We start from the raw sequence: 22,129 nt of genomic DNA, 5'->3' as shown, positions 1-22,129 counted from the left end.
GTGTATGAAATAATACGGGAACATGTTTGGTTCTTTCGATTTGGCCCTCACGAAGTGCATCAGAAGGAGTTTTTTGACGCTAAGTGGTAAGAAAATGAGAGAGCACAAAACAAAGCGTGACATGACATCCCAATTTTGAACGATGCATAAAGGGGAGTCCATGATAAGTGTAAATATGCACATATCTACTTAGGCGAATGTATGTATGTTTATCGGATGGACGTTTATTTTTCACTTTTAAAGAAATAATCTCACCTATGTAGTGATGAATTTCCCGTTGCATTCATTTTTTTCAGGCGTTTTGCTCACAAAAAGGACATGGCAAACCAACATGAAAAGGAAAACGTACAGGTCCAAAAAGAGGAAGAAGTACATAAGGCTGGGAGAAACACTAATTAGGATTCAGTGAATTAGTGGCCACCTTTAATGAATAACGGGTTAGCCTTAGTGAATAATCTCTGTTACTTTTTTTTTTATTTTTTCGTTTTGCCTTTAGTTAAACTTTGCTCAACTATGCATATACCCCCCTTTTGTGTAATTATACTTCCCCCTCTGGGGAAACTATTTGGCCTTTTTTCTTAAAATTCGTTTTTTAGCCGGTCTTTATAGAGTAAAGCCCATATGTGCAACCTGATCCATAGTACAGAGGCATCTTTCGTTTACACTGTCCTGGTGGTAATCCATCCTTAAGCCTTTTTCTTACCCACCTTCTTCTTCTTCTTCTTCTTTCGCTTCCGCTTAACGAGCTTTAGATTTATTTGCTTCAATATTTCCTTATCAACTCTGTAAATATGGAAGCAAATGTGTGTAAAAGAAAAATACACAACTGCTTAAGTGTGAGGAAAAAAAAGCCACGTAAGTTTTTTAAGCTGAATCTGTATTTTGCAACTAAACTGTTCAGAGGATTACTCGTCAGGTAGCTTCAAAGTGGAAATCGATTTATTAAAAGTCATAGCGTCATTTATTTTGGCCAAATTATCATTTTCGACAAAGTTCCCCATTAGAGAAATGCTGGAGATATTCTGCGAATATGTTCAAATGGGGGGGGATCCATTAGTCATGCATAAGGCGGTAATTGTTTTGGTTCCATTTGGTGCTAAGTTAATCCGTTTCTGTGTGTAAATTAATGAGGTCATTGCACTTGGGGAGGGGTGTATACAATTTAAAATTCCGCAGTGGCTACAAAATGGAAGTTTCTCTTCCTTTCCCCCTTCCCCTACCGTTTTGTTGACGATAATTTTGCAAAATGTTTCCACAAAGGAGTCATCTAAATTGAACATGTTGTAAGAAACGTCTATGGTGTTTAGGGAGTTATTTAGCAAAAAGCTTTCGAAAAGCTAAAAGGTAAAGGAGTGGAAATGTGGGGGGTGTCTGGAAGGATAAACAAAATTGGAAGAAGGGGAGGTACACTATTCTTGGGGAGTACACTTCACAGCTAAACTGAGAGAAAGGTTCAGTCTCCTTACAGCGTGCATCCCTTGTGCGTTAAACTTATTCCCGCTTAAATTCAAAGTAGTTAGAGAAGAGTTCAAGTATATGACTATGTCTATGATGTATTTGATGCAGTCGTTGCCCATGTTGCAGTACTGTAGGGGAAAATAAAAAAAAGAAAAAAAGAGCAAAGTCAAATAATATTAGGGGGAAGTGCCCCTTTTGGAGTGGCACATCTTAGTTTGCATGTGTGTGTTCGCACCTACACAAATTTGAATATTTTAAAATTACTTGAAAGCTGAGCGTTTTTAAACTGTTATAGTTGCAAAGGGACAGGGACAAGTACTTGAGGCAGTGGCAATTTAAGTTAATGCAATCTATGGATAAATTTTCTAGCTTTAGAAAAAACGTTCATAAAGGGTTTATATCTTTTTGGCATTCCACTACCGATTGAGTGGTCGTGTGGCGGTAGGATGGATGCCATTTGGGGAGAATACGAATTAGGAGCGCCTCCGCCCATTGGGCACATCACACATTAGCGAACGTCGCAACGTGCGCATAGCTCCTTCTTAAGACCCACCTTTGCATAGCCATTATCGTACAACGATTTGGAAAGAAGAACAATTCCGTTTATATCTATGTTACTATTGAACAAGCTGAACGATTTAACATTACACATATTTTTGTTAACCACTTCGTTGGGTGGTTCTTCTTCCGGCTCTTTTTCCTTTCCAACACCTTTTTTTTTTAAATTAAGTTTACTATTTTTATCTACGTTTGTGCTTTTCTTCTTCACATTTTTGGTGTTTTTTTTTAAAAGTTCGCTGATTTTTATGTTGTCCATGTAAAAACAAATCGCCTTTATTATGTCATTTCCGTTTTGGACATTCAGGACGTTGATTCGGTTAATGCGCTGTGTTGGTGTAGCAAAAAGGGGTGAAATGAACACGAACCAGATGAGGAAGCCATACAAGCGTTGTTACAAATGCTTGCTTTTTTTGTGCATGCCCCGTTGGGGAACATTCTCAAAATGGACAAGCCAAGCGTAATTTTTACGTCGTAACTGGAATCAATCATTGACAAAATTAAGAAGGAAAAAGCATCGGAGTCAACATCCTCGTAAATGGTTAAGGTTCCATTACTTTCTTTATTTTCCTTTTAAAAAAGATAATTGCAAAATGGGTGAAGTGAAAAATTATTCATATTGATATGGTGGATTCTCTTTCTTTGGGAAAAAAAAAAAAATTCATGCCACCAGTTTGGACGAAGTGGACGTTTTTTTGCATTTCCTGCGGGACTCGTAATTTTTGATGCATCGATGGTACCTTTATTAGGAATTCGTCTATCACGTAAGAGCTCTTCTTCTTGAACTTTTTTAGCAACAAGTAGTAGCAGTCCACAAGGTTCTAAGGAGTAAGGAAGGAAAAGGAGAGGCATACGAACATTTTGCATTATTACGACGATTGTAATTTGGCACGTTTACTTATTCTGCCATTCATATCACGGTTCATTCGCTTCAACCTTGTAGTTTTCATTCGGTTTGGTAGATTTTTCGTTCTCCATTTTGGCTACATCATTGTGTTATCAGTTCATGTTCGAGTGGGGCTGTTCTAAATTGGGGGGCAACACTTGATTCCCGTCTATGCAGGGGCAGTTCCGTGTGAAAGGGTATATGCTGCCCCTTTTTGCACTAAAAAATTTACATTAATGATTAACATGTAACATGTCTTTACGGGTTATTACTATGCAAAGTGGGGTATATATGTCTGGAGAGTGTTTTCCTGAAATGGAAGATTTACTTATGGCAGTTTCGCGTAGGCAAAAATGTGCACATTTGCTGCGTAACCCTTCGGGAACAATTTCGTGCATATATTATAGTGCCTTAAGCACTTCTCAGGGGCAGGAAAAAAGGCCCTGAAAAATGATACATGAAGGGGTGGACAAAATAGCCTTTCCTTTTGTGCATCATTGATCATATAGCGGTCCCACTTGTGTAGGTATCTAACCCTACGCATGCAGGAATGGATATATATATGTACACGTGTTTTTTTTTTTTTTTTTTTTTTTTTCTCGTGTAATAAGACATAGTCTCCGAAATCAGGGCGTATTACGAGCTTCCCAATTTGGAACGTTTGTTTTTTCTTTTCTGCCGTTGCATTAGGCTGTGTAGGATGCGAAAAAAAAAAAAAAAAATGAAAATTCCTTAAAAAACTAATTTTGTGTGCAGATCCCATTTGGAAGTAAAACGCTTAAAGCACTGCGCGATTTTACAGCTTTTTACCTTTTTTAAAACAATAAAATTTGGAGTCCTAAACGAATAACACATCCTTTAAAGAAAAAATTAAGAATGCTGAAATAGTGAGAGTAATTTTTTTTTTTTTTTTATTTCAGTTTAAAATATATTTTGTAAATATTTTCCTGCCATTATGAGAATTTTATTAGAGATTAAAATTTGATGATTCTCCCACTTTATTTTACAACTGTTATTCATATGATTAGAGAGAAAACCATTGTATAGCGGAAGTCAAGTCGACCAGCTGTGGTCTCATATTTACCAACATTGAATGAGTAAAAATTTGATTGTAAAACAAAATACAAAAGATAACATAATCGATCCACTTGTACAGCTGCAGGCACATCAATAAATGCTAATGAAATGTTCTGCAGTTGTATAAATTTTAGGCAATCTCTCTGGAGAAGGTTAAACTTTTCTGTTATCAAAAGGAAAATGAAATGTTACAATGGCGTGTCCGTCTATTGTGCTTATTTGAGAGATACACAAATGTGTTCTATGCACATGTCTATATATTATTGCATATTAAGCACAGAATTAATATGTGCTCAGCTGTTAGGCAGTTATAAAGAAGTTGTGTTTTGTTCGTAAGTGCTTCTTCCGTACACATAGTGGTTAAAAAAATATTTAAGGTGAAGTAATCTTTTTGTCCAATGTACATTTATACGTTCGTAATTATACACACTTAATAGGGTTTTTTATGGTGGTACATATGACGCATGCATCATGTGCAGGTTCTTCATGAAACGTCCAGAAATATTTAATTTCACAAACATATGGGTAAAATACAGTAGTGTATACTAATGCAGAGACTGAAAAATTGGAGTAGAGATAAATTTTTTGTGGTATATACTTCTTTAGGGGTTAACTAAAAATGCATGTTGCACTTTCAAGGGGGAGCTTAAAGTGTAATGCAACTACTTTGTTTTTTTTTTATTATTAAGGAGAGGAAGTTTCATTTACGAGGATGTAATACGAACGAGCAAAGAAGGGCAATTATCATCAGGATGTGTTAAGTTAGTTTGGTTTGTTGATATGATGCACTGTGCCTTTTGCTGTTACCTCTTTGAAAAGGCGTTCACGTTGAAATGCGAAAGGGTCGCATTAAATGGGCACCATAACAATGGAAAAATAATTAATATATCAAATGGTGCTATGTGAACATATAAGTGGTGAGAAAACAAATCTGTGTTGTACTATTGTAAAGCACCACAAGTATAACTCATCACCTTGGTGCATACTGCATACAGGCAAACGCATTTTGGCAAATATGTATAGGCCACAAATATGTACTCCATTTAATGGCAAGTGTAAAGGAATGATGTTTTCAAAAGTGTGTTTAATTTTGGGGGCAAATTATATGGCTAAAATTTGTGTGCAAACATATTATCACATCACTGCATCATCAGATGATGGTCATGCAACGAGAAATATAAGACATAATGTACAATGTATAGTATAACACTTAAGTTCTGTCGTTCAGTCACTCTAATCAGGCATCCATTGGTGGGCACGGGGTCTACATATTACATGAGCAACGAAATAGAAAACTAAAAAAAAAAAAAAAAAAGCTGTTTTCTTTATGCACATTATACGCGACTGATAAATCGAGCGAATTTATGTGTTAAACTATCATGTACATACCAAAAAATTATGTGCTATTCATTTGTGCTTTGGTTTAATATTTTAATGGTGATCATTTTGCAACGTTTTGAATATACATCAACAGGTAAAGCATAGAGCGGCAAAATGGCAAACGTTTTTATGATAACATATTACATTTCCGCTGCAGAGTGAAGTCATTTTTCTATAAATTTTGTTCTCTCACAAATTTCAATTTTTGCCTTCTTTTTTCTACAATTTACCACTTCGAAAAGCTTCTGTCAATTCGGCGTAAGCTTCGTCTTTGTGTTTCTTAATAAAATCGTTCCACCTATTCATACATTCATCTAAAAATTGGACGAAATCACTTTTTGTGCAGATCTTAGTTTCTTTTAGAAATTGTTTAAAGCCTTGATCATCCTTATCTGATAGTTTTATAAGTTCTTTTCCAAGTTTTTTATGTTGATGGAGCCAACATTTATTTTGAAAACTTTTATCGTGTTCATAAATATCTGCTAACATAGAAGTTGCCATACACAAGTATTCCATAAGATCCCTAAAATTTGATACATATTGACTGTATAGAGTTGAATATATTGCGCACATGACTTCTTCTGTTATATCAGGGTCACACGATTTTAGTTTATCCATCATTTCATCTGTAAGTTCCACACGACCGCATGATCTGTCCAAATATTCTTCCACTGATTCACCGGGTAATGGTTTGTTGTTTCTTTTTTTGCAACATGGATTTGGTAAATCTTGAGTTACTACAGGACCACATGTGGTGAGCCTAATTCTTTGACACAAGGACCTTGGTCGTCGATGATTTAGGAGCAATTGGGAGAGGCCATTATTACCACTTTCACATGTGCAGATATTCTACAAAGGATTATATAGGGGATCAAACCACATGTTGCAGTTTTCTTGTGTAATTTAACATGCATTATTATGCACGATTATTGCACATGCATGCCGAGAAAATAAACGTTCTATCTGGTAAAGTTAGCACGGCATTATGAGTCTATGCGAATAATCACATCTACACGTTATCTATCACGCGGTGCGATTTCGCTTTCACTTACCAGTAGTAGGATATATAAAAGGGCGAAAAACGATGCACCAAAAAAGGCTCTGGTCCGTAGGTTATATATGGAGAACCCTTCGTTTTCCGCGTTTTGCCTGACACACTCAGATGCATTTGTTTTTGCTGGTGACTTGCGCAGCGCCATGTTTTATGTTCAGGATTGAAATACGAAATGGGGAAATAGGAAAATTGGGAAATAACAAAATAAGGAAATAACGAAATGACGAAATAGCGAAATAACTTTATATAAAGTGAAGCATATATAAAGCGCTAATATATAATATATATACGTAGCAACCCCCTTCGGATAAAAGAAGTTTTTATAATTGCGCGAATAGAACCCGGTTTCCTTAACCTACATGTTAAACGTTGCATGTACACTTTACCGTTCTATATGGTAGAAATATTTACTTACGCGTACAGATGTATATATATATGTACATATGGATATATAAATATATATAATACAAACACCCTTTTTTTGGGGGGTAAAAAAATTGTTTAACTGAAAAATGGTGTTTACAAGGAAGCTACCACATGGAAAAAAAAGAGGTGCTAGCCAAGAATTGCATTGACAGAAAAATTAATTCATCTAAAAATTGATCGTAGAAACGCCATCCGTAAAATTACAATAAATTCATTCAAAATGATATTATAAAAATAATACGTGGGTGGTGTGAAAAAAAATTCGTTGAACTAGTTAAATATTTGGTTGCTCAAACGCATAATACATTAATTCAAGACAATTATTATATGCATTTATATAGTGCCACATATATATGCATGCATTCCGGACTGTATATATGTTAACCTCTATATCATGTTAGTGTGATCGACACGCTTTTGTATCTATACAGGACTGTAATACTAAATAAACGTGAAGCGCAAATAATAGCAGACGTTATTAAAATTTTTTTTTGAGCATGGTGTTGACACAGGTTTAAGTTGGTTATTCTTGTCGGATTCTTTCAAAATCGACAGTGTTTTTTTTTGATAATAAAATCATGTTTTAATTAAGTAATAACAAGCCCATAAAAATATGGCAATTTTCCTTTGCGTAAGAGGAAAAAAGTGCGGTGCAATTTATGGAAAAACAAAGTCGAAACTGAAGGGGTAAAGTGTTGTAACCATAAAATTAGTTTGCTCCCTTAACTTTTCTTTTGTGTAATTATTAATATTATGCTTTTTTTTTTTTTTCTTTAACTTACATTATCGGCCTTTGTTTTATAAGTGATGTAAAGCTAATTTTGTGTTTGTATAAACATTTATTTTCATGTACAAGCGATTTCTAACCCATTTTGAAATATTCATTCGCGTAATTTTTGCAACGGGAGGGAAGGAGGAGGATGTTCTGTTTTTGTAACTTTTTTTGGTATTAACCCTGTTCGCAGAATGTTCCTTTTAATTTTAAGAATTAAAAGGGAATTAAAATTTTTTTTTTTTTTTTTGTATTTTTGGCATTATTTTTTGGCTAGATGAACTAATGCAAAAGTTGACCAAAAATATTTTTTCTGCGGAGGATTTATAATAAAACAAAATTAGTGATTCTATAAAGATAGGTAGTATTGTAGAAAAAGAAAATAAGTACCATCAGAGCAATGTAGTTATTTTTTGTGGACGCTTTCGTGTATGCATAAGTAGCAGTACTCTCTCTTGTGCAGACGTAGGTAAATGCGTCTTTTAAAATGGAATTATAAAACTGTTAGGTTATTATGCTGCTACGTATCCCCTCGAGTGCGCACAGCTTATGGTGGTAAAAGTGCTTCATACATTAGAAACGTATATTTCTATTTTATACTTATTTATATGAGCAGGAATTCGTTTTATTAAGGCGCAATTAATAGCAGCGTAGCTTGGTTACAGGTTAGTAAGCACCTGTACACTACACATGTAAGGTAAAAAAAATAATGCACTCGTTGTGTGCTGTGCGTAAAACGGGGAAACATAACCAATAATTTAGACGTGCCAATTTGTTCCTAAAAACTTATTTCTACATTAAAAGAAGTCTAAGTGAGCGAAAGGACAAAGTATCCTTAACACACCCATTCGGGGCGTCAGGATAACATTGATGAAAGGGTCAATGCGGCAGGACAAATATATATTGCGTGATGGCATGAACTTACAAAAGGGATTCTATAAAAAAATTGGATAGCCAGTTTTAAGGCAGAACACATTTTCCACCTTTTATGTACTGTGTGTTCTTACGCTTTGCCATAAAATAGAAAGTGTATTTCCCAGGCTAAGCGGGTGATTGTGAGTGGCGTCATTATTTTCGCCATGTAGTATTGTAAGATTACACATATGCACATACATATACATTCGTATTGGCGCTTTCGTGACACCAAGTGGGACCGATCCGCACTGAGCATGAAGGTCTATATATGCTCATATGAGCACACATATCGATGCATATTTGTTTGAATACAAATATAAGGTTATATAAATTTGCATAATTCGTTCAAATGACAATGAAGAAGAAGTCTATGGTTTATTTAATCATTTCATTTTAGCTAGACAACTGCGATGTTCGCAAATGTAACCGGGGCGCGGTCATGTTTTTTTTGCCGTGTATATATAACGGTAAATACTTAGCATGTGTGAATAAGCTATATGAACAAAAGGAAAGAAATTCAAATGGTCTAAGGAAAAAAGGCCGTAATTTATGCTTCTCTAGGTTGTGTTAGCCTTCCCACGGGATAGGTGGATGCATTTTGCACAAAGGAAAAAATCCATCCCGCATGTGTATATCCCCTTTATGTTTGTGCTAGAATATACCATTGACTGGTTGATCGGTTGATTATATGCGCACAAATACACCTGTGGGTAATGCCCCTATGTTACTATGTTTCAATTCTTAAGGATAGTATTATGCAAATAAACGGAATTCGCTAGAGCCAATATACAAAGCAAAAAATAAATAGTTCGTATGTGAGGGAGGACACTAAGGATATACATGTAAAAATAGTACTTTACGCGGTTCTGCCTATTTAAATATTTTTTTGATATCCGATTTAGCCATCCAGCAGTTCAAAGAATGTGCCATAATTTGTTTTTCTTCCGATGGGATGGAGCCGATTTGAGTATAGACATTTTGGCGTTAACTATACTCTTACATATATGATATGAAAACGGGGAAGTATTATGTACATAAATATATTTATATATGCATATATATATGTATATATTATATATCACCCTGTGAAGGATCATTCAGCACAGTGATGCATGGCGACATTTTCTTTTCATTTTTTCAAACATGATATGGAGATCAGAACACCTATTACACATTTTATGGTAATTTATTTTAAATAAATTGAAGAGCATATACAACATTGCGCAAATTCTTATAAATTTTTTTTAGTAATTAAAATTCCTTTTAGATAACTATCACTGCTAAGCTGGATGCGCAATACACAGGAAGGCATAAAATTTTACTTCTATAGGATTATATTTTACAAAATAGAATATTGCATTTTCTCCTTATAAATGATTCTTAATTTGTATATCAAAATTTTTTTTTGCCAGTTAGATGTGTGTCCAAACGTATGAGGGTTTCTAAATGTGTTCATATATGGCGAAATGAACATGAGGATAAAATATTTACACGATGGTAAGGAATGTTGCTTTATTTGCGTAGATTTCCTTGCGGTGGTTGCTAATGTTTGATGCGTACACTTATGGTGTAATGCGCTTAATCTTTCCCATTGCGCAAATTGGACGACACGTGAAATTCAAGTCTTACGCACCTATTTACGTGTGCGATTTGCGCTGTTGTAAATATTGTTCTGTTAGATCATATTTTAGAAAGATTGCTTAATAGAAATTAGCTTTGCACATGCATGTTAAGGACGCAAATATAAAAAGGTTTCGTACAAATGGAAAGACGACCCCATGAGGTCAGGCACCCGTAGAGGCGGGGCAATTATGATGAGCTTAGAAAAGAAAGCAGAATGATTAAGGAGAAAATATGCTTACATTCCTTTGGGGAAAATACCCAACCCTGCTACATGTTGTTACATTTGTTTGGCTTTATCATTTTTTTAAAAGGATTGATGACATGTTTCTTAGCAGTTTACCCTTATGCAGGGATGGGGAAATATAGTTTCCTTTTTACCCATTTCAATGAGTATTTTCATGGTGCTGTGTTCTTTTACCTTAGACGGCCCCAGGGTTGCATTTCTTCATTAAAAATATATTCCTTCACGTGTACATATTTATACCTGGGCGAGCTGCATTTTGAGATAGCAATAATAATAAGCAGGACAGTTAAATGGGAACCTAAAATGATCCTTACACCAGGTGAAAAAATAAAAAAATAAATAATCGATGGAACCATTTACATGTGTTGATTATTTATTATATATTCTGTGTCACGCTGAACCGTTTAAAATTTTCTTATCAAAAAACACATTGCAAAATTGCGCGCATTTTTTTTTGCGCTTCATTTACATGAGCAGTTGAGGAAAATAACACATTCCAAAATATGTGAGGAATGTATAGCGAAATGAATAGTACAAATAATTTCTCAGTTTAACATTATAAAATAAATGAAGAATTATATTTATTCGAAGTGTTCTTAAAAATACAGTTCCAATCATAATGATAATTGTTCGCATTCTTGTGGGTCTTAAGAGAAAAAACGTAAGAATATACGCAATTTTTTGGTGAGTTAATTAAGGGGATCATTTCTAATGAAGGAAACATTTGAACTGCATGTGTGGCTGTGCAAAGTGGTTAAGGTTAAAAATGGAAGAAAAGGCGAGTGCTAAAAAAGGCTCTAAAAGGAGGGCTTCCCCACGCACACACTTATGTGCATGTGATTATATATATATATGTATATATATGTGTATATATGTGTATATATGCATGTATGTATAAAATGCTTAATAGCGACGAATTTACTTTTTCTCGGTTTTTCCGGCCTTATATTTTCCGGTGCTATATATTTCACCTGCGCGTCGAATTCGCGTGAAGGTATTTTCGCTAGGAGAAACCGGACTCACACCCCTTTTGAACCTACTCTTGGTGGAAGCATTTCTACCGTTTTTTTTCCCTACTAATTTGTGAGCATCCATAAGTATTATACATCGAGGGGGAAGAATAAGTATGGCAAATGCAGTAGAATAGAACCACTTTAAGTAGCCGTAGCGCATTACGGCTGTATTGTATTGGTTCACGCTGCTCTATTGCATCCATGCGAATGGGGCTTATTACACAGCACTGAGCTCATTTTATTTTATCGTAGCTTATGTAGCACATTTATATATATGCATATAGCTGCTCCAGTTCTTAAGATTGCTCATGCATGAGCATATGCTCAATTACGCTTTTTCATAAAGCAGAAAATATATTGTAGTTATAACTTTGAAGGATTTATACACCCAAGAATGTGTAGGGAGGCGTAATTTCCTGAGACTGACTGGGTGTTAATAATATCGTTTTTCTTTATGGATGTCACCTTACACACTATTGGTATTCTAACTTTTTAATACTGAGCGGTACGTGAACTTTTTTGCGAATATATATTACACCTGAAAGAACATAGGTACCCTCATACCTTCACGTAAGTGTTCAGGGGATTCTAGATTGTGCCCCAAGAGGCAGCTCTTTTAAGAGCTATTCCTTCACGGGTTCAGCCAGCCATCGTGGAATTCACGAATCAGTTTTCGAATTAACGAATCAGTTATCGAATTAACGAATTAGCGAATTCACCCACTCACCGACGGACTCACCAATTTCTTTTTGAGTGTACACGAAATTTCACGTACACATATTTCGCTTTACCATTCAGATATTTTTCTGAGGAGTATCTTAACTTACGCGTAATAATAAACTCTTTATTGTTATTGTGTAGCTAATTTTTACTTCACAAAATATTTCTTGAAATTATTTCAACTTAACTGTTCGAATGTGCAAGGTATTTTTATAACTTTTTCTTGAAATAATATTATTGTGAAAAAAAATATTAAAGGTATTTTTGCTCTCTTTCGCGAATTATCTATAAATCAAAAGGGAAAGGAAAAAAAAAAATAGAAATAACTAAAACAACGATATTTATAGCTGATTTTTCTTGTATGAAACTTAAAATGTTTGGGGAGAAATATAAAGGTTTACACAAAATGTCGAAAAATGGGAAAAAGGAAAATTCATCGGAAATTTCTGTAACTGCTGATGTTGAAACGTTTGGGAAATGTAACCTTAAGGGTGCACTAAATAAATGGTTTTTGCTCCTTAATATTTTTATTGTTGCATTTTTAATATGGAATCTACAGAACCCTAGTAGTAGTGTAAGATAAGAATAGCATTTTTCTTTTTCGGTGCTTGTCTGTTTGGGTGTTACTCCCGTGTTTACACTTATTGAACAAATTTTGTTTGTGTAAAATGGGGCATTATGCGATAAGCTAGTGATTATAGCACTTGTGTGTATACATTTATGTATTTCTGCACTTGATTAATGTGCTTCCCTTTTTTTATTTTTTTCTTAGTGCACCTCTAATGAATCGTGCGATTGGGGTAATGTCCTGCTGAAGAATGCCCCCAGCAGTGGTAATCGAATATTAGTGGAAACTGAGTACATGGAAAGAGTGAGCCATGTTGATAATCCTGCCATGGGTTTCCCTGGTAAGAATTACCTCAGAGAGAGTAATATAAAGTCGAGATTCAACAAATTAGGAACGAAATTAAATGGTAAGGAGGAAAAAATGGACTCAGATCACAACACAGAGAAGGCGAAGTTTAAGGACCACTTTCCAAAAAAGGGAAAGGAAAATACCAACATTTATGATAATATTCAGGACATTTATAACGTATACAATGATATTAATAATGACTTGAATTCCTCCCAGGGGAACGAACCTCTTATTTTCCACACAAATAATGTAAATTGGGAAAGCACGGGAAACTACGATGAGCTACAGAGAGGAAATGAAACTGGTAGCTATGATCCCATGGATAAGGATGACAAGGATAAGGACGGCAAGGATGACAAGGATAAGGACGGCAAGGATGACAAGGATAAGGACAGCAAGGATGACAAGGATAAGGACAGCAAGGATGACAAGGATAAGGACAGCAAGGATGACAAGGATAAGGACAGCAAGGATGACAAGGATAAGGACAGCAAGGATGACAAGGATAAGGACAGCAAGGATGACAAGGATAAGGACGGCAAGGATAACAAGGATAAGGATGGCAAGGATGACAAGGATAAGGACAGCAAGGATGACAAGGATAAGGACAGCAAGGATGACAAGGATAAGGACGGCAAGGATGACAAGGATAAGGATGGCAAGGATGACAAGGATAAGGACGGTAAGGATGACAAAGATAAGGGTAAAAAGGATAAGGATGATGACGACGATGATGATAATGATGATGACGATGAAAAAAAAAAAGCAAAAGCAGAAGAAATTGATGAAAAGAATATAGAAAAGAAAGGATGTCCATTTATGGGTGATAATACAGAAAAGAAGGGATGTCCATTTATGGGTGATAATACAGAAAAGAAGGGATGTCCATTTATGGGTGATAATACAGAAAAGAAGGGATGTCCATTTATGGGTGATAATACAGAAAAGAAGGGATGCCCATTTATGGGTGATAATACAGAAAAGAAAGGATGTCCATTTATGGGTGATAATACAGAAAAGAAAGGATGTCCATTTATGGGTGATAATACAGAAAAGAAAGGATGTCCATTTATGGGTGATAATAAAGAAAAGAAGGGATGTCCGTTTAAGGAGGACTGCACAAAAAAGGATGACTCTACAGTAAAAAGTGAATGTCCATATAAGGACAAAAATGTAAAAAAAGACGAATGCACCGAAGGAGGCGAGTGTTCAAAAAATTTGGGATGCCCCTCTAAAGAAAAGAAGAAGGAAAATGAAGGACATCCATGTAAAGGTAAGAGTGAAAATAAAGAAGATTCTGTCGAATTCGAAAGATGCCCATTTACTGGTATACCTTTAAAAAAGTATGGATGTCCATCCAAAGATCAAAATGCAGAAAAAGAGGATTGTGCGAAAAAAACGGGGTGCCCCTATATGAAGAAATGTTCAGAAAAAAGTGAATGTCCATATAAAGCTCAAAAAACTGAAGGTGATAAATGTGCCGGAAAGGCAGATTGCCCATATAAAACTCAAAAAACTGAAGGTGATAAATGTGCCGGAAAGGCAGACTGCCCATATAAAGCTCAAAAAACTGAAGGTGATAAATGTGCAGGAAAGGCAGATTGCCCATATAAAGATCAGAGCATGGGAAAAAAAGGGTGCCCCTTTAAAGGAGGGTGTACAAAAAAATGATGACTAATTCTCTGAGGGTGAAGAAATAGAGAAGGGGGGAAATATATTAAAAGGAGACACAGTTCTTTGGGACATAGAAATAAGCTCGGTTGAAGAAATATTAAAGAAAAGCGATGATTTAACGGAAAAATTAGCTTGTAAAGATGAACATTTTAATAATGAAGAGAATGTGAATAAATTAGTAACGTTAGACATAATGCTTATGAATCAAGAGCTGTCAAACGAAATGGAAACATGAGCAGGAGTAGAAGTGTTAATGCAAAAGGATGAAAAGGAAAAAGAAGTATATGGAAACAACAAATGCTGTGGAAATATTCGGTAAGGAAGAAGAAATTACGAAACTAGTTCACGAGGCAAAAGAATCAATAGAAAAAATAATGAACAAGAAAACTGAGCATGAAAATATGGTTGCATCTGAAATGTCGAAAAAAGAGGTCTTAGATGTAGCAAAAGACGAGATGAAACAAAAGACAATTGTTATCCATGGTAAGAATGATTCGTTACAAAATTCAACAAAAAAAGATTATGCGGAAAAATCTATCCCAAAGGAGAAATGTTATGCAGAAATGTTCAAAAGTGTAAGGGGAAAATCAAACAGGCTTAAAAAAAAACATAAAAGGAAGTGAATAGTCCAATAAGCATGTAAGCAATGATTTAGAAGAAAATATATTTTCTGCTAAAACGATAAAAGAAGAGGAAGACAAAGAAACAGAAGAAGAAGCTGAAAAGGGCGCCGATGATAAAAAGACTGAAGATGCTAAGCCAGCCGCTGATTCCAAAGAAACTGCCGACCTGATAAAAAAGGTTCACGAAAGCCACTTAAAAATTAAAAAAAAAAAAAAAAAATATATAAAAATGTGCAAAAAAAAAAAAAAAAAAAACACCAAATTAAATTAAAAACATTTCGAGGCATTTAGAATACTATCGAAATAAACTTCATATCCATAATTAGAAGAATTGCATGTCTACCAAGTGGTTTGCATATGATAATATATTGTATCGTCTGACAAAGATACTTTAATGGAACTTTGTTTTTCTCTTTATAATATATTATATATACCGTGGTAGCATAATGAATGGAATATGAATGTGCGTTTTAATGTATACGTTTTATTTCTTAATGAAAGAATGGGAAAATGATAAAATGGATGAATCCTTGAGGACAAAAAGTACTATCCTAGATGGTTTTTTAGCTAAAGGAATAATTCACTTAAAGTGATTTACCTTATATGCTAAATCTTTTTTGCTTATAGAAATTAGGATAATTTAGGGAAAGAATATATTCACTTAAAGCATCTATGACATTAGCCAATTTTTATTTTATTAACACGTTTTATTTTGTGTATATATTATTAATTTTTAACTCAATGGGTTGTTCCATTGGTTGTACACGTTTTCATTTTATATATTTTTTACTTGTATTAACGATGCGCAATTTTTGTCTTTAGGCTCTTATCATTTTTTTAATTTATATACATATATATACATGTGCTGATGACACACGTTACATGTTGCATGATCCCATTAATGTCTGGTTTTTATAATTCAGTTACACTAAATTATCGGTAATAGCATATAATTAAATTTTAAAGAAATGCGAAGGAATGTCCTCTATTTTTATTTTTCTTCCCCATAACTTTTGAACGATTGTATCGCGCTTTAAATTGAAATGGATGTTAATTAGAGAACAGAAGTTTTGTATTTTGTTATTTACAAGTTAGGAAATTAAATGAGCAGAATTAAGCAAAGAAAAATGGCTAAATCGAATGCGAACACTTTGAAGAATGTTGTTCGCTGCATTTTCTTCAAGTAGATTTTGTTAATGTGTGCAAAAAAGGGCGTGCAGAGTTAGGGACAACTCTGTAATTATTTGGAACATTGTGCAGATCGTTCCTTGTAAGTTCGATGTAAGGAAGGAACGAGCTACAGCGTTATGTAAGAAAAACATAAAAGGACAAAAACTGTGTAAAGTAGGGAATTATTGGTTTGCCGTAATTAACCACTGCACGAACAATGTGTTGTTAGAAGTTGAAGTTAGGATGTGCACCTGTATCACGTTAAAATATCTACAGTGTGCGACTACATTTTAATATCCTTCCATGGGTAGTATTTTTCGGAAGCCATTTCCTTTTTCCTAAGTATTTTAATCAAAATGACAACATGACACAGTACTATTATTTGTCACAATAAGGTATTTTTTTACACAAAAAGATATCACAAGAAAGCACATTTTTTATATTTAATGTTTTTGAGTATTTTTTTTCGAATTTTCCTTATTCCGTTGTTCTAAATTTTAGCGCATAGTATGGAAGTTGAGCAGATGAGGGCACACAGAAATGTGTTTTTTTCCTTTCAGTGTACTGCTTGTCCTGAGTTGTAACTTGCGTATATTATTACAAATTGCGTCCCCTAGCAAGTTGCTTTTCTAAGTAATAAAACAGATTATGTCCTCGCAGTCCTTGAATTAAGTTCAAATTAATCATCCATAATTACAAAATTAAGAGTTTTCCGCGATTACATATATTAGCATGTGTCGCGTTAATAGCGTTAGGGCATTCTTGGGAAAAGCAAAACTGAAATTCAGCATCATCCACAAAACATTGATTTAATTATACTTTAATGGTGTTGAAAAAACCCAGTTCGATCCATGTACGATTTCCGTTCCACACCGATTTCCTTTTTTTAATCACAATAACACTCAGCAGTGGAATAACCAATGGAATGCGTCTTTTCCCCTTTGCTTTTATTGTTATTATTTTTTTTTTTTAAAAGGAAAATTGTCGACCACAACGTAGAATCTTAACAAACACCATAATTTATGGACCTGCTTTGGAATGACCACTTCAGTATGATATACCTGTGCTCTGAAACAATTTTTTGCGATTAGGAAATACTACCTTGCCTGCATGCAAATGCTTTTAATTTTTCTTTGCTTAAAAATATAAAATATAGATTAACGTATAGGTATTTATAACTACAATTAATTGGGGAAACAACGGAAAATTGCGAACACCTTTATATTTAAAAAATGGAAACTTATTGGAAAATAATAATTATTAGGGTATTTAGCCATTAGCTTTTCCCAAAATATTACAAAAAAAAAGTAAAAAAAAAAAAATAATAAAATAAATAAATAAATAAATAAATAAATAAAAATGAGAATTGTACAAATTTTAAAACACATTAAAAAAAAAAATTTATTTTGCTACTTGTTGTGCAAATGTTATTTCCCTCCCCTTGTGTCGTCACTTGGCTCAAATCTCTTTTCTCATTATTTATTTTTTAACACTTGGGATTGCCGTTGAAACCCTTTGATTTCTTACAAATAGATTAAATTAACATTTTATTATATTTATTATTATATTTTTTTCTTTATTGTAAAAAAATGTTTGTAAAATTTTTTCGCTGTTTCTACCCCTAATTTGCTGTTTCAATGTTTAAAAATAATCATTTTGATAGCCTTTTATAAAGGAAAAGAAAAACTAATTGCATGTATGAACAAATGTATATATATGAACCTTTTTTACATATTATACACTTTTTATTTCCTTTGCTGTTTTTGAACCTATTAATAATTGAAAAAAAGTACAATAAATATTTTCCATTTAACATATTTAAAAGGGAAATATAACTCATATTTTTCCTCTTATTTGGAAGAATTTGTAATTATTCCATTTTACGTGATATAGGTATGTTGTTTGTGTTAGTTCATTTCCTGCTCTCTATGCTTGGGGGTTAAATTGTTAGTTTACATGAAGGAAGCACATGTTTATATAAAAGGAATTTATATATATTTAGGCAATATGTACAGAGTTATACATGGGGTGTATATTTCGTTTCCGGTGACTTTTGTTATATATGTGGCAATACATGCAATGCTCGACCACGCAACTTTATGAAGTTCAGCGGGTTAGTAAAGGAATCCTTACCTATTTAATGATTTTTTTTTAAATATAAAGTTCGTTTTTTCATGTATCAGCAGTATAATTATATTTTTATTTTAACTGTAATGTTTGTTTTAAATTTACTTTCACGAATATTCTTTGAGCTTGATATGTATTGTGTTATATATATGTGAGCTTACATATAATAGCACATACAAATATGTAAGAATTATATTTAATGCTCATGTTCATATGTATTGTATATTGGTATACATACATATATATTTACGCGTAGCGTACTTTTTTGTTAACATATTAATTAAGAAAGCACAATGAAATGTGCGATCCAATTAATTACATATATGTTTTAAACATATATTAAGTTAATATAACTAAGCAATGTCATTATGTTATAGTATTTTGTAGTGTACATTATTTAGTATACTTATTTAGCCAAATATTTTTTTAAAAATATTTGTTCCTCCCCACACAGCAATAATATTTATGTTGCTTAATAATGTACCATAAATATTGCTAATTTGATCAAATAGAAAATAATTATGAAGAAAATTGATACAAATAATAGCAGATCTGATAAGTTTAATGTACAGTGTAAGCGCATAGTTAAAAGATTTTTTACTAAAGCTTCAGCGACTTTTACGAATGGTCACATCTCGCCAAAATCAAGGAGGTTCCTATTCCTTACAGAAATTTTTAAGGTTACTGTATTATTATGGATAATCTACTACTTCAGCAGTGTAAGAAAAACGAATGATATTCCTTACGAGTGTATGTGTGTGTGTTTGCTAGTTTGTTTTGTTTGTTCTGTTTGTTTTGTTTGTTCTGTTTGTTTTGTTTGTTCTGTTTGTTTGTTTGTTTGTTTTGTTTGTATGTATGTTTGTTTGTTCTGTTTGTTTGTTTGTTTGTTGTGTGTGTTTGCTAGTTTGTTTTGTTTGTTCTGTTTGTTTGTTTTGTTTGTATGTATGTTTGTTTGTTCTGTTTTTTTTTTTCTATTGACCAACTGTTTCCTCGCCGCTTGTGTTTTGCATTATTTCATTTTTGTCCCGCGAATATTTTTTATCCGAGCGAAATTTATTATCTCCATTATTATAGTTACACCCTTGTACACGTTTTGATTTCCTGTTCTAACATTTTCAGTCGGTTGCCACTGTTGAAATATGGAGTACCAAGGAAAATCACAACAGTGATTGGCCAATTTTGAAGCCCAATAGTAGATTGCTAAGTAAAGAAGAAATTGAAATTAAGGAAAATCATGGATACTCAAGAAAAAATATTTCCGATTTGTTGGAGTTAGACGAAGAGACCATTGAAGAACAATATAAATCATTGTTATCGGAAGGTTTTAACAAGAATAGCCTTAAATGGAAAATATTTGGGAAGTACACACCCCAAGTAAGAAAATTTGCTTACGAAATAAATAAAAAGATTGATTTAGAATTAATGCGTGCCTTAAAATCAGATTGTTATTATGAAGGAGATAATTTGGATTCTGTAAGAGGATCCAAAATTAAGCGGTTGAAATCGTTCTTGTGTAAGCATAAAATATTTGCTCCTCACGTCGTTATTTTTTTGGGAGCAATTTTGGCTGCATCCTTCAAAGAACCCATTTCTGCTGTTTTGTTAGTCATTTTACTGTTCATATTAATAGTAATTTTCTTCAAGAAAATACGGAAATGGATCTACATTATGGAGATGCACAGAAAATCAAGGAATATGTATCTTGGTTTTATGGACTATTAGGTTGTCACGTGTCTGACAACTACCCCCAGAAGTATTATAATCTTTGTAAGTCTACATTTAATACCATATTTAGAATACACTGAACACCTCATATATTTATCTGAAAATATATATGTGTGTGTGCATGTATGTTTTCTCTCATTTTATATATGAGGCATGAAATTTTAATCTTTTTTTTTTTTTTATTTCTTAAAAGCCTTTTCAATCCTATTGTGCGCGTTGATACTTAATTTAATATCTTGTATTTGTGTTTTAATGAACAAAGCAGATTGTTAAGTTTCTTTAATTGCCACATATGAATCGTATTTTTAAGAAATAGTTGTTTTATTTTATTCCACTATATCTTACATATTATATTTTATTATGTTGCATTTTATATATTATACTTTTATTACATTTTACTATATATTTTTTGATGTCAATTTTATGTAAAAAATTCATCTTTTTTTAAGTTTAATTTATTTGAAAAGTGTCTTTTTGGTTGTACGCATAATTTAAATGAAAAAAGATTAAAATTTTTTGTTTCTGTATTCTTAATATTATTAAATAAATGACTTTTTATTTATTTCTACACTTGTTGAATGACACAAAGACACCTTTTGTTTTCCTTTTAAAAATTTCACAAATTCAATAACTTTAAGAACTTATATTTTTGCAATGAATACATTTATTTTTATATAAAATAATGCATTTTAATGAAATGAAAAGATTTCTGCTGCAAATGCAATCTTGTTCTATATGTTCTTCATTTACTAATAGTATGTTATTTACTTTTAATCATTCAAATTGGAAGAGGAAAGCAAATGTTCCATATTTGAGAATATACAAAATAAGCTGACGAAAAATTACATTATTAGGTTATTATGTTATTATCACAAATTTAATAATAACATTTTTGAATATTATTTGTCAAACAGGAAAAAAAAAAAAAAAAAAATCGAAATAATATACCTATTGCAATCAGTCTTTTGCATATAGTTTTGTAAAGAAAAAAAAAAAGAAGGTTGCTTTTAGAAGAATATCCAAGCATAAAGAACGATATGAAAAATAAATATGTATAACCTTCTGTCCAAATTTTATATATTCTCCCTTTTTTTAATATGTTGGAAATGGGAGCATTCTGACAATGTATGTATAAAGATCATGTTTGAAATTTTGCATATCCCTTTAATGTTGTCTGCTTACACCTGGAGTAATAATTTGTGTCTATGTTTTAATTTTTCAGTTAAATGGTTATTTCTATATTATGAATAAAATATCTTTAAATTTTCTATTGTCAAAATCTTGAGGGGAATCCACTGGGAAAGAAGGGATTCCTCGATAAATCATTTAATAAAAGGGTTGGACGATCACTTTTTCAAAGGCAACATATTGCAAAAATGTGTCCTGATAATGTGACGGAGGCGGATGTACAATATTATGAAAATGATTTTGTGGATCATTACGATGAAGAAATGTATGATGAATCAGCAACAGAAGATAATGTTGATGATTCGATCAGTGATATGTATAGTAGCACAAATGCTGAGATAGAGTAAACATATGAAAAATTGATCGCCCCTATATCAAATAAGATGTTCTTAAAAAATTGCAAAGAAATTAAACCTGGGGAAAATAAAATATTTGAATAGTTATAGCCATAGTGGTATATCATTTATTTCAAAATATAAGACTTTTATTAAAAAGTTAAACATACACGTTGAATTAGAACTGTTAGACATTCTGAGCGGTGGTAGTTATCGCAACCATTTTACGATTAGAATAAAAAATA

The 22,129-nt window shown here is 32.9% G+C and overlaps 6 protein-coding genes across 6 annotated transcripts; 4 read left to right on the top strand and 2 right to left on the bottom strand.

Annotated features, from left to right (window-relative positions):
• Positions 1 to 686: 686 nt before the first annotated feature.
• Positions 687 to 3,359, bottom strand: PCOAH_00013310 (Uncharacterized protein; the record flags this gene model as incomplete). Its single annotated transcript, XM_020058140.1, has 9 exons — positions 687 to 783; positions 910 to 1,022; positions 1,221 to 1,337; positions 1,467 to 1,586; positions 1,723 to 1,827; positions 2,012 to 2,344; positions 2,488 to 2,586; positions 2,757 to 2,837; positions 2,953 to 3,359. 9 exons carry the CDS (start codon positions 2,992 to 2,994, stop codon positions 687 to 689), a joined length of 1,107 nt encoding a protein of 368 aa, XP_019913910.1.
• A 2,219-nt stretch (positions 3,360 to 5,578) lies between these two features.
• Positions 5,579 to 6,558, bottom strand: PCOAH_00013300 (Uncharacterized protein; the record flags this gene model as incomplete). Its single annotated transcript, XM_020058139.1, has 2 exons — positions 5,579 to 6,208; positions 6,412 to 6,558. 2 exons carry the CDS (start codon positions 6,556 to 6,558, stop codon positions 5,579 to 5,581), a joined length of 777 nt encoding a protein of 258 aa, XP_019913668.1.
• Positions 6,559 to 12,232: 5,674 nt separating this feature from the next.
• On the top strand, positions 12,233 to 14,713 carry PCOAH_00013290 (Erythrocyte binding protein; the record flags this gene model as incomplete). The annotated part of the gene is made up of 2 exons (XM_020058138.1): positions 12,233 to 12,700; positions 12,899 to 14,713. The coding sequence occupies 2 exons, from the start codon at positions 12,488 to 12,490 to the stop codon at positions 14,711 to 14,713; spliced, it is 2,028 nt and encodes a 675-aa protein (XP_019913721.1).
• Positions 14,714 to 14,979: 266 nt separating this feature from the next.
• Positions 14,980 to 15,509, top strand: PCOAH_00013280 (Erythrocyte binding protein; the record flags this gene model as incomplete). The annotated part of the gene is made up of 2 exons (XM_020058137.1): positions 14,980 to 15,291; positions 15,405 to 15,509. The coding sequence occupies 2 exons, from the start codon at positions 14,980 to 14,982 to the stop codon at positions 15,507 to 15,509; spliced, it is 417 nt and encodes a 138-aa protein (XP_019913689.1).
• Positions 15,510 to 19,157: 3,648 nt separating this feature from the next.
• On the top strand, positions 19,158 to 20,358 carry PCOAH_00013270 (Uncharacterized protein; the record flags this gene model as incomplete). Its single annotated transcript, XM_020058136.1, has 2 exons — positions 19,158 to 19,355; positions 19,756 to 20,358. 2 exons carry the CDS (start codon positions 19,158 to 19,160, stop codon positions 20,356 to 20,358), a joined length of 801 nt encoding a protein of 266 aa, XP_019913840.1.
• A 1,053-nt stretch (positions 20,359 to 21,411) lies between these two features.
• PCOAH_00013260 (Uncharacterized protein) lies at positions 21,412 to 21,896 on the top strand (the record flags this gene model as incomplete). The annotated part of the gene is made up of 2 exons (XM_020058135.1): positions 21,412 to 21,486; positions 21,648 to 21,896. 2 exons carry the CDS (start codon positions 21,412 to 21,414, stop codon positions 21,894 to 21,896), a joined length of 324 nt encoding a protein of 107 aa, XP_019913807.1.
• Positions 21,897 to 22,129: the final 233 nt, after the last annotated feature.

This window comes from Plasmodium coatneyi, chromosome 6, assembly GCF_001680005.1.
Source record: "Plasmodium coatneyi strain Hackeri chromosome 6, complete sequence".
Taxonomy (NCBI): Eukaryota; Apicomplexa; class Aconoidasida; order Haemosporida; family Plasmodiidae; genus Plasmodium; species Plasmodium coatneyi.
The sequence above is the reverse complement of the archived record's forward strand: the minus strand, read 5'-3'. Positions and strand labels throughout refer to the sequence as shown.